Source organism: Lithobates pipiens, unplaced genomic scaffold (genome assembly GCF_037356315.1).
Source record: "Lithobates pipiens isolate NorthernLeopardFrog02 unplaced genomic scaffold, aLitPip1_a1.2 Scaffold_8, whole genome shotgun sequence".
NCBI lineage: Eukaryota > Metazoa > Chordata > Amphibia > Anura > Ranidae > Lithobates > Lithobates pipiens.
In genome coordinates this window covers 367,517,715-367,530,639 of record NW_027507903.1, presented here as the reverse complement: position 1 = coordinate 367,530,639, position 12,925 = coordinate 367,517,715, and the positions used below count along the sequence as shown (strand labels likewise).

At 45.9% G+C, this 12,925-nt stretch overlaps 1 protein-coding gene across 4 annotated transcripts in view; it reads left to right on the top strand.

The window, feature by feature from the left end:
* Positions 1 to 12,717, top strand: part of RUFY1 (RUN and FYVE domain containing 1) — a 341,668-nt gene extending 328,951 nt beyond the window's left edge. For all 4 annotated transcript variants that reach the window (XM_077473522.1, XM_077473519.1, XM_077473520.1 and 1 more), the window contains 2 exons: positions 1,491 to 1,568; positions 12,193 to 12,717. In XM_077473522.1, coding sequence (XP_077329648.1) covers positions 1,491 to 1,568; positions 12,193 to 12,336 — 222 coding nt within the window. In that variant the 3' untranslated portion in view covers positions 12,337 to 12,717. The remainder of the gene's footprint in view (positions 1 to 1,490; positions 1,569 to 12,192) is intronic.
* The last annotated feature ends 208 nt before the right edge of the window (positions 12,718 to 12,925 follow it).

Genomic DNA, 12,925 nt, shown 5'->3' with positions numbered 1-12,925 from the left:
ATGACCCCATTTTGGAAAGTAGGCACCCCAAGGAAATTGCTGAGCGGCATGTTGAGCCCATTGAATATTTTTTTTTTTTTTTTGTCCCAAGCGATTGAATGACACAAAAAAAAAAAAAAGTTTACAAAAAGTTGTCACTAAATGATATATTGCTCACACATGCCATAGTTATATGTGGAATTGCACCCCAAAATATATTCTGCTGCTTCTCCTGAGTACGGAGATATCACATATGTGGGACTTTTTGGCAGTCTAGCCGCGTACGGCACCCCGAAAACCAATCACTGCCTTCAGGATTTCTAAGGGTGCAAATTTTTGATTTCACTCCTCACTACCTATCACAGTTTCGAAGGCCATAAAATGCCAAAATAACACAAACCCCCCCCAAATGACCCCATTTTGGAAAGTAGACACCCCAAGCTATTTACTGAGAGGCATGTTGAGTCCATTAAATATTTTATATTTTGCCACAAGTTGCAGGAATATTACAATTTTATTTTTATTTTTTTTGCACAAAGTTGTCACTAAATGATATATTGCTCATACATGCTATGGGCATAAGTCAAATTACACCCCAAAATAAATTTTGCTGCTTCTCCCGAGTACGGGGATACCACATGTGGGGGACTTTTTGGGAGCCTAGCCACGTACGGGACCCCGAAAACCAAGCACTGCCTTCCAGATTTAAATATAAAACGCTACCAAAAAAAAACTGTTAGCGATCGCAGGGATCAGGCCTGACTCTGCGATCGCTGTAGTTATGTGTTTAGTGTTTTGTAAGTGACAGTGATCGATCGATACTGCACTTGGGTGGGCTGGGCGGAGGGGCAAAACGCAGGTGCTAGCAGGTATCTGGGCTGATCCCGCTAACAATGCGTTTTTTTGGAACCCTAAACTGCTGTGGACGCATGCGCAGTAGGGAACCGGGAAGTGAAGCCGATTCGCTTCGCTTCCTGATTCCCTCACCTAGAATGGTGACTGCAGCAGCCGAGAGCCGAGCGATCGATCGGCCTCGGCTGCCGGCATCGCTGGAACCAGGGACAGGTGAGTGTCCATTTATTAAAAGTCAGCAGCTGTAGTATTTATAGCTGCTGGCTTTTAATATTATTTTTTTTAGGTGGAATCCCTCTGTAAGCTGTCCATATACACACACACACACCGATTTTTCCATCCATTATGCGGTCTGTTATATTCTCACAGCCAACATCTGGATGCTGCCACTGTTCAGCTGACAATTCTCCACCCAGCTCCTTTGACAAAAGTTAACTTTTGTCGAGCCAGATGGTGCTGACAGGAATTGCCTGAAATTCAAGCCACGTATAGCAGACTTGAGCCTATAAATCAGAATCTACACTGCCTATCTCTATAATGGAAAAAAAAAAAAAGGCAAGGGTAACCGTATAATGATACCGTAATTGAAGATAAACTTCTTTGTTTACTGATTTGACAGTATTTGGCCATATCTGATTCACAATCTTTTTATTTTTTAGGGTCATACATGGCTGAAGGATGATGAAGCATCAGGTTGTAAGCAATGTAAAAAAGAATTTTCCATTTCAAGACGAAAGGTGAATATTCAAAGCAAACATAAAAAACTGGTTTTGAATATTATTCATACAGATAAATGGTAATCCTATCCTCATCCTTTGAGGGACACAGGTCGCCTAAATAAAACTTTTGTAATTTTACTGCCTCCTACAGGAGGATGGGACCTTGGCAAACAAAAACTGGAAAAAATTGGGATTCAAAATAGGTACCCAGCAACTAATAAAAATGAGGGAGCGCCTCATTCTTGCTTTGCACAGCTACCTGTCAGTTGTTCCTTGGTCTTGTCTTTTGTTAATGTTACTGAATCAAATATTGCAGTGTGCACCTGGAAGTGATTCTTGAGCGCTTTCTTACTGGTTCTGACTAAGTTAGCTGCGTAGCATTTCCAGGTCCAGAGCTTCTAGCATTGCCTTTGCAATTGCTCTCTCATTGAAGACTCGCTTTTATTAGTAGGCCATTGAAGCTAGGCACCCAGCTGGTGCCCCCCCCTCCCTTTTTTGGCTGCATGCTCAGATAAGGACAAAAAAATCCCCCTATATAAATGGGATTATAAGTGACCACCAACACCACACACAAATCAAAAACATGAATATTTTATTAACAAATACAAAACAAAAGATACACATAAATACATTAAAACCAGAGGGACCACTAAGCAAACAGTGTCCCAATGGTGTAGCAAAATGTTATAAACCCATAATTGCATAAAAAAAAAAAAAAAAAATATTAATCATACTCTAAGCTGATGACCCCACACCCGACACGTTTCTAGTTGCTGAAAACTTTCCTCAGGGGTGAAGAGCAAAAAGTTGGGTGGTAAGTTGATAATTCTGAGATATTAAATCAAAGATAGATGTATTGGGACCATTCCATACAAATGCCTGTCATTGGTTTGTGTGGCTTTGTCCCAGACTGGTATTTGGCCATGACTACTTCCCTTTTGGTCCACCCTTCCCAATCTTCTGTGTAAAGAAAGAAGGGGTTTCACAAATCTGTAGGTGCCTCAATTCTCATATACAAGGTTTTACTCAAAATAAGCAAAAAGCCTCAATAGGCTCAAGATTTGCAAAGAGAATGTGCCCGCAGGAGAGACTGAAGCCAGGGGCTCGGCAATGCGGCCCATAGATTAATTGACAAGTCACAGAGTGTTTCCATGTGTGTGGCAAAGGGCTACATCCCCTACAGTTAGAACACACAGTCAGGGAACACAGTTAACCCCTTGATCGCCCCCTAGTATTAACCCCTTTCCTGCCAGTGACATTTATACAGTAATCGGTACATTTTCTCTTATATTCACCGACCGACACAACTCCTCTCTGTAACTAAATGGGTTGTATAGGCTTTCATTAGGAGAACTAGGCAAAATTGTTACACAATACACAGAACTTTAATCCCGCCCCTGGGGAGCGGACCCTGTGCTATCAACCCTCCTCACTGCTCCCAGCAGCTTCAGTTTTTATTTTGCCTAGTAAGGAGAATGACCTAGGAACCCTGCGGGCCCTCTCGGTCCATGTTTTTGCTGCAGGTTTGCTGCTTTTTGCGCAAGATGAAAGATCCTGAGATCTTCTATCAACTGCCAGCTGGGTGACAGGCTGGTTAATGACATCCTTGTAGTCTCCCCAGTCCGACCATCGAGCGTGAGCAGGCCGCAGCTAAGGCTTGGCAGGCCATGACATGCCTCAGCTCCAGAGGTGGTCAGTGAGCTTCAATGCTCCGGGGTATACATATGACCGGGCTACTGCTGTCTGGATCACAGCATACCGGGCCAACAGCTACCCTGTAACTTCGCAGGAGTAGGTCTGTGATGGAATGTCTCCCAGCTCTTCAGGACTGGTAAGTACCGCTCTCCCTGCCTCGGTGGGGTGAGCAGCTGGGCATTCCCTGGGGGGGTCAATTCGGGGGCCACCTCACCTCCCTATCTTCTCTCCCAAGTCCCTATCACCCCTCCTTCCCCCCCCTCTGAGGGATGTGGCTGCATGCACTGCAGGCGGTGTTCGCTGTTTTCTCACCTGGGGGGCTGGTGTTGGTCCTGGTCCAGGTCTGGGGGTCCCTAAAGGTGTTTGTGGAGGTCGTTCTGGCTGTAAGCAGGCAGCACATTTTTATTTTTTGTTCTGTCACCTCATGGCGCCGTCCGGCGGCCATCTTGGATGTGGGAAAGCTGATATTCCCCTGGTGAGCGTCAGCAGCCTTTTTCTTTAGGATTTCCTATTAGTTACATTGGTGGCCATTTTCTTGAAGCCTGAGCGTCTTTTTTCGCCTCTGTTCTCTTGTGGCAGCATGACATGTGCTCTCACTTGTTGTTTCCTGTGTCCACTGTGTGTGCAGGACGCTGGATGGCTTTTTCCTGAACGCTGAAGCTGATCGTTGCACCGCTGTTTATAGCTGCTGCTGCTGACAGTTTTCTCCTCTCTGCAACTGGGAACCTCCTAGGGACTACAGGCACTGCTTGTGGCTTTTCACAGAATGCCCCAGGGTGGTGAGTCTAGCGCCAAGTACCCCCCCACCCCCCCCTCACGCGGCAGCAGCAGGAGGGTGGGACCTATACTGTCCTAAGTCCCCTTGCAGGTGGCAGACAGGCTAGGGTCAGCATGGCTTCAGAAACTGGTGTTTCTTCCCCCGAAATCCAGGCTATAGCAAACGGGTTACCTGCGGTTAGCGCGGTGTGCATGGACAACCTGACGCCAGTCCTTGACTCCTATGTTGCTAAGATAGAGGTGGCACGTGGCAGAAAAGGTGCACGTAAGAGGCCCCTGCCCCCCCCCCCCCCATCCTCTGGGGAGAGCTCTGATGCAGACTCGGGCCCTGCTGCGGCTGGAGACCCCTGCTCTGACCTATTCGACGTGGCTGACCAGGACCGTTCCGACAGTGAGGATGATTCCCCGTCCGGGTCTGGGCGCAACAAGGCGCTTGTTGGAGCACTTGTCACAGCTGTGCGTGATACCTTGAAGATTCAAGAACCAGCAGATTCCTCTGCTGTTGTTCCGGTCCCTTTTGGGTCCCACAAGCCAGCTCGTTCACCTAAGGTGTTCCCGTATTTGACTTATTTTGACAAAAAGGGAATGGGGTCGCCCGCAACGGAACTTTTTGGTCCCCAAAAATTTGGCGGTGCGTTACCCCTTTGAGGAAAGCCTTCTCAAAAAGTGGTCGTCTCCTCCTGTCGTGGACCCCCCAGTATCTAGGTTAAATAAAGTAACCACGATCCCGGTTGAGGGGACTCCTGCATTCAAGGATCCCACGGACAGGAAGGCCGAGGCAGTGGCTCGTTCCTTGTTTACGGTTGTGAGGTCAGCCGTGCCACCTGTACTGGCATCTGCACTGGTGTCGCAGACACTGACTGAGTGGGCAAGACTTTTGCACCACGAATTGGGAGAACAGAATGCCTCCCCTGTCTGCGTAGAGCTAGCAGAGCAACTAGTGCATGGCCTTAAGTACATTTGTGACGCGGCCCTGGATACTCTCCCCTTGTTATCCAAGGCTTCGGTGTCAGCTGTGGCTGAAATGCTGGTCTGCTGACCAGGCATCCAAGAAAGCCCTGACTGATCTTCCCTTCTTTGGCGACCGGCTCTTTGGGGCCTCGTTGGATGACATTATTAAGAATGCCACGGGTGGTAAGAGTACACTACTCCCACAGACCAGGAAGGCTAAGGAGCCATGCCGCAGGCAACGGCCCCTTTTTTCGGCTCACAATCGGCTTTTTCGTCCGCCCGGTGCTTCGGCAAAACGCCCCCAGCTCGACAGGATGCTCACTGACGGTCAGAAGCGTCCCTGGAACCTCAAGCCTAACAGGCCTGCGAACAAAAGTGCTACCGCATGAAGGTTTGCCCCCACCCACTTTTCAGGTGGAGGGTCATCCTCGGGAGTTTGCAGCCCGGTGGACCTCCCGTTTATCCGACCAATGGGTCTGCGATATGATTTCCACAGGCTACAAGATAGTTTCCCTCTTGGCTGCCAAACAGGTTCTTCCCCTCCAGCATACCCATGTCCCCGGTTCGCCGGGAGGCCCTGTTAGGGTCGGTGAGGGACTTGCTGAATCAGGGGGTGATTGTACCGGTTCTGGATTCGAAACACTTCCAGGGGTTCTACTCCTATCTGTTTGTAGTTCCCAAGAAGGAAGGGGTACGTCCAATCTTGGACTTGAAGGCCCTCAATCACTGTGTAAAGGTGCAGAGGTTCAGAATGGAATCAGTTCACTCAGTAGTCGCTGCACTCCATCAAGGGGACTTCCTGGCATCCTTGGACATTCAGGATGCTTACCTGCACATACCCATATGCCTTCGGCATCAAAAATGTCTGCGTTTGGCAGTCGGGGAAGCCCACTACCAGTTTGTGGCTTTTCCTTTTGGCCTGGCATCATCCCCCCGTGTCTTTACCAAAGTACTGACTCCGGTATTGAGACAACGCGGGATCGCGATCGTGGATTACCTAGACGATCTCCTCCTGAGAGCTTCTTCTGCCTCAGAATTAGAGGAGGATGTGGCAATCACCTTGCAGACCCTGCAAGACTTTGGGTGGCTGTTGAACTGAGGAGAAGTTGGTGGTTGTACCGACTCGGCGCCTGGAATACCTGGGGTTACTGTTGGACTCCAGGGAAGCAAGGGTTTTTCTCCCCTCAGACAAAGTGAGGACTCTCAGATCGGCGGTCAATCTACTGGTGAGCCGCAAGTGGTCGTCGCTCCGCTTTTGCATGCAAGTACTGGGGCTCATGGTGGCCTCCTTCGAGGTCGTACCTTTTGCCCAGTTCCACAACAGAGTCCTGCAGAAGGAGAATTTGATGAAGTGGGACAGATCCAGGTGAGTGAACCAGTCAGGGTCTCCCTGATCTGGTTGTTGAGATCCCCGGCGATTCAGTCCGGGAAATCGTTCCTTCCTCTGACATGGACAGTGATCACTACATGGACGCCAGTCTGTCCAGCTGGGGTGGAGTGATGGGGATTCAGTTGGCTCAGGGCCTCTGGTCGGCGGAAGAATCCAAGTTGCTGATCAATCCGCTCGAATTGAGAGCGATCAGGCTGTGCCTCCACACATGGTCGATGAGTCTTTAAGGGCGTCCGATCAGAATACAGTCAGACAGCGCCACGGCTGTGGCTTACATATACTTCGGTGGGCAGAGCGACACGCACCGGCCCTGTCGGCCATTTACATCCCAGGGGTGGAAAATTGGCAGGCGGACTATCTGAGTCGACAGATGCTGGACCCAGGAGAAAGGGCATTGCATCCGGCGATGTTTAGGCTGCTGTGATTGAGGTGGGGTACACCAGATGTGGATCTATTGGCCTCCCGTCTCAATCGGAAGGTACCGAGATTCGTGTCCAGGACTAGAGATCCATGGGCAGACACGCTGGTGGCTCCGTGGGATCACTACCAGCTGATCTACACCTTTCCTAAAACTGTTGTCACGCCTGCTGCGCTGAGGGGATCCCAGTGATCCTGGTTGCCCCAGATTGGCCTCAGCGGGCCTGGTACACAGACCTGGTGCGTCTGGTGGCAGACGCTCCCTGGCGACTGCCGTTGCGAGAGAACCTTCTATCTCAAGGTCCGATCTTTCACCCTGCTTTACCATCGCTGGCTTTAACGGCATGGCTGTTGAAAGCCAGGTATTGAGGAATGGCGGTCTGTCGGACTCGGTGATTCCAACTATGTTAAGCGCACGGAAATCTTCTTCCCGGAAGATATACCATCGTATTTGGAAGGCCTATATCTCCATGTGTAAGGAGAAAGGGTGGTATCCGCGCTCTTTCTCTATATCCAGGATCCTGCTGTTTCTTCAGCAAGGTGTAGACCAGAAGTTGGCGTTGAGCACCATCAAGGGACGAATTTCTGCTTTGGCTGTTTTTTTCCAGCCACCCTGGCATCTCACTCATTAGTTTGTACCTTTGTTCAGGTGGTGCGACATGTAGTCCCTCCGGTGCGTCCTCCGTTACCTCCTTGGGATTTGAACCTGGTGTTGTCGGCGCTTCGGAAGCCGCCGTTTGAGAATATCAGGGAGATTCCCTTGTTGACCCTTTCACAGAAAGTGGTCTTTCTAGTGGCCATCACATCGGCCAGGAGGGTTTCGGAATTGGCTGCCTTGTCATGCAAGTCACCTTATCTGGCCATCCACAGGGATAAGGTGGTGTTGCGTCTGCATCCGTCCTTTCTACCGAAGGTGGTTTTGGCTTTTCATATCAATGAGGACATTGTATTGCCATCGTGTCCTAAGCCGAAGCACCCCAAGGTGGCCCTTCACGCTCACAATGTGTTTAGGGCTCTGAAGGTGTACTTGTCTGCGACAGCTCCCTTTCGGACGTCAGACTCACTGTTTGTTTTTTGGTGGCTGGTCCTAAGAAAGGCATGGCGCTCTCGTCGGCCACCATTTCCAGGTGGATCAGACAGATTGTAGTCCAAGCCTATGCCTTGAAGGGGCAGGTGCCCCCCTTTCCGGTCATGGCCCACTCCACAAGAGCAATCGGAACGTCTTGGGCCTTCCGACACCAAGCGTCTGTTGCTCAGGTGTGTAAGGCGGTGACCTGGTCATCTGTCCATAGGTTTACCAAGTTCTACAAGGTAGACGTCAGTGCATCGGCTGATGCTGGTTTTGGCCGCAAAGGTTTGCAGGCGGCCGTGTAGTTGCAATTGAGTTTTTTCCTGTTTTTTTCAATAAAAACGCAGTACTGTTTTGTTAATGCTCTGTTGCATTACCTCCGCAATGTTGCGGTCTTTGGGATCACTCCTGTTGAGGATACCCAGTTATATGGTGGAGTTTTTCCACACACTGCTGTTTTTGTGTGGTTTAGTTTCACTAGTTCTGGATGAAGTTTTTATGCTGTTTTTTCCCACCCCTCGTTTGGCACTGCTTGGGGACGTCTCATTTAGTTACAGAGAGGAGCTGTGTCGGTCGGTGAATATAAGAGAAAATAGGATTTTTTGTACTCACCGTAAAATCCTTTTCTCTGTAATTCACCGACCGACACAGCACCCACCCCTCCTTTTTTCTACGTTATACTGCTTGTTGACGTACTGAAGCTGCTGGGAGCAGTGAGGAGGGTTGATAGCACAGGGTCCGCCCCCCAGGGGTGGGATTAAAGTTCTGTGTATTGTGTAACAAGTTTGCCTAGTTCTCCTAATGGTAGGCTATACAACCCATTTAGTTACAGAGAGGAGCTGTGTTGGTCGGTGAATTATAGAGAAAAGGATTTTACGGTGAGTACAAAAAAAATCCTATTTTTATAGCACTGATCGCTGCATAATTGTCAGTCGTCCCAAAAATGTGTCAAAAGTGTCCGATGTGTCCGCCATAATGTTGCAGTCCCGATAAAAATCGCAGATCGCCACCATTACTAGTAAAAAAATAAAATAAAATAAAAAAAATGCCATAAACCTATCCCCTATTTAGTAGACGCTTTAACTTTTGTGAAAACCAATCAATATACGCTTATTGCGATTTTTATTACCAAAAATATGTTGAATACTAATTGGCCTAAACTGAGGAAAAAAATTAGCTTTTTATAAAAAAAATTGGGGATTTATTATAGCAAAAAATACAAAATATTATTATTTTTTTCTTTCAAAATTGTCTCTTTTTTTTGTTTGTTGCACAAAAACTAAAAAACGCAGAGATGATCAATACCACCAAAAGAAAGCTCTATTTGTGGGAAAAGTCAATTTTGTTTGGGTGCAACGTTGCGCGACTGCGCAGTTGTCAGTTAAAGTGACGCAGTGCCGTATCGCAAAAAATGGCCTGGTCATTGAGCAGGGCTGTAGTGGTTAAGGATGCTGACATTAACACAAGGTTTCACTACTAAAATACTGCATCACTTTATAAAATGGCACATGCAGTATTTTAGTTGTTAGTGAATAGAAAATACCTTTATTTGTAAAAAAGCTGTGGTATCTTACCGCATGGTGAATGAAGCCCAGTGTTCCCAGTGATGGGGTTGCCTGCTGTTCTGAGATTGGGAATGAACCACTTATAGGGAGCAGTTAGCCTCCTGCTTTTTAAAAATATTATACTATATAAAGTACAGTGGGGATGGAAACTCTTCAGACCCCCTTACTTTTTTCACTCTTAGTTATATTGCAGCCATTTGCTAAAATAATTTTTCCTCATTAATGTACACACAGCACCCCATATTGACAGAGTTGTGTTGACATTTTTGCAGATTTATAAAAAAAAAGAAAAAATGAAATGTCGAAGGGGCCTAAGTATTCAAACCCTTTGCTGTGACACTCATATATTTAACTCGGGTGCTGTCTATTTCTTCGGATCATCCTTGAGATGGGTCTACACCTTCATTTCAGTGCAGCTGTGTTTGATTGGACTTGATTAGGAAAGCCACACACCTGTCTATATAAGACCTTACAGCTCACAGTGTATGTCAGAGCAAATGAGAATCATGAGCTCAAAGGAACTGCCTGAAGAGCTCAGACACAGAATTGTGGCAAGGTACAGATCTGGCCAAGGTTACAAAAAAAGTCTGCTTCACTTAAGGTTCCTAAGAGGACAGTGGCCTCCATAATCCTTAAATGGAAGACATTTGGGGTGACCAGAACCCTTCCTAGAGCTGGCTGTCCGGCCAAACTGAGCTATCGGGGGAGAAGAGCCTTGGTGAGAGAGGTAAAGAAGAACCCAAAGATCACTGTTGCTGAGCTCCAGAGATGCAGTTGGGAGATGGGAGAAAGTGCAAGACACATGAAAGCCCACATGGAGTTTGCCAAAAAAAAAAAACACCTGAAGGACTCCAAGATGGAGAGAAATAAGATGAGACCAAGATAGAACTTTTTTGGCCTTAATTCTAAGCGGTATGTGTGGAGAAAACCAGGCACTACTCATCACCTGTCCAATACAGTCCTAACAGGACCTCAGACTGGGCCGAAGGCTTACCTTCCAACAAGACAATGAACCTAAGCACACAGCTAAAATAACGAAGGAGTGGCTTCACAACAACTCCGTGACTGTTCTTGAATGACCCAGCCAAAGCCCTAACTTAAACCCAATTGAGCATCTCTGGAGGGACCTAAAAATGGCTGTCCACCAACCTTTATCATTCAACCTGACAGAACTGGAGAGGACCTGCAAGGAGGAATGGCAGAGGATCCCCAAATCCACGTGTGAAAAACTTGTTGCATATTTCCCAAAAAGACTCATGGCTGTATTAGATCAAAAGGGTGCTTCTATTAAATACTGAGCAAAGGGTCTGAATACTTAAAACCATGTGATATTTCAGTTTTTCTTTGTAATAAATCTTCAAAAATGTCAACAATTCTGTGTTTTTCTGTCAATATGGGGTGCTGTGTGTAAATTAATGAGGAAAAAAAATGAACTTAAATGATTTTAGGAAATGGCTGCAAGATAACAAAGAGTGAAAAATTTAAGAGGGTCTGAATACTTTCTGTCCTCGCCGTATTATACAGGATTTATATAGCGCCAAGAGTTTGCGCAGCACTTTATAACATGAGGGCGAACAGTACAGTTACAATACAGTTCAATACAGGAGGTATCGGAGAGCCCTGCTTGTTAGAGCATGGTGGGTCACATAATATACTAACAGCATGCGGCGAGTTACAGGAAGATGGTGGCATGTCATACACAGACATATGGGGGTTTATTTACTAAAGGCAAATCCACTTTGCACTGAAAGTGCACTTGGAAGTAAAGTCACTGTAGATCCGAGGGGGACATGCAAGGAAAACAAGAAACAGCATTTTAGCTTCCACATGATTGGATGATAAAATCAGCAGAGCTTCCACTCATTTCAGATCTACCCCTTAGATTTAGAGCGACTGCACTTCTAAGTGCACTTGCAGTGGAAAGTAGATTTACCTTTCGTAAATAACCCCCATGGTATCATTCTTCATGGCTTTCCAGTTTGGGGTTTGAAGGTGTAACACCACAGCTTTGTAATACTTATTCAGCCATCTTTGATGAGTCATGTACTGTAATGTTGGCATTATATCGTAGCCTAGATAGTGTGGACTCAATTGCAATGTTATATAATATCCAGGCATCTGCAACATTCTTTTTGTTTGTGAAGCCCATCAGGGAACATCCTACAAGGCTTATCAAAAACATCTGTTACTCTGGTACAGCTGATGATATGTTATTACTATCCCATGTTTTGTGTTTTTGAAACCTTTAAAGAGGAAGTAAACACTGGTGGGTTTTTCTTCTTACCTGCAATGTAAAGGCATAATGTGCTAGTATGCATCGCATACTAGCACTTTATATGACAGTTGGCTGAAAACGAAACCCTCGTTGTCCCCGCTGCAGGCCTCACCCATCTTTGCCCGTCTTCCTTCTGGGACCCCAGCTGTGTGATTGGCCAGATCCACGTTATGTCCTTCGCCAGTCGCGACCCATGCTTCTGAAGAAACGGCACTGGCGGCCGTTCATTTAGAGTGCATGCGCTGATGACATCATCAGCATAGTATACAGTAAATATCTTCTAAACTATGCACGTTTAGGAGATATTTACAGCACCTATAGGTAAGCCTTATTCTAGGCACAACTTACACTGGGAGGTTTAAAATCTCTTTAATAAATAAAAGCCACATGACTAATTACACAAACACCTCAATAAGTTACCCAATTCTGAATAAGCCTTTTAAGGATTGGACGTATTTTATAAGTATATTTGATTCATAAACCTTGCTTTCTTTGTTTTGTAGCATCATTGTCGAAACTGTGGAGATATCTTTTGCAATACATGCTCAAGTAATGAACTTTCACTGCCATCATACCCAAAGCCTGTACGTGTGTGTGATATCTGCCATAACTTACTGCTGCAGAGATGTTCCTCAAATTGTTCTTGATCTCAAATGCTTTTTATGAAACTACAGAAGAAAAGGAAGTCTGTTTTCTACAAGTTCTACTACTATTTACTTGTTAGAAATATTATCTAAATGTATATTTTTCTGGTACTGCCTTCATAAGAAAAATCAAATGCCATACTTGCAAGCAATCAATGACAAAGCCATTACAGCCTATTTTGTGTATGTCTATAATATAACTCTAATATCTTACATTTTCTGTACCTTGCGTTGCACAGTTTTGCAATGAGATTGAAACTAAACATACATTCGTAACATGTGTCAAGAAATGTGCCTTTGTGGATTTTCAGCTTTTTAAAAATATGCAGATCATATTTGATATAATTCATCCTTTGATACCAGAAATAAAAAAATATATATACATTTCTTTTGTTGATAAGCCATCTTTTATTATTTAAATACTCCCCATTAACTTTTAAATGTAATCTCCCTTTTTTCTTTAAATGTGTAATACTGAAAAGTTACACTTGTATGAGTTAAAGTGGAGTTCTACCCAAAAGTGGAACTTGCGCTTTAAGGACTCCTGACCCCCTGACATGCCACATTTAGTTTTGACAGGTACCGAGCTCCC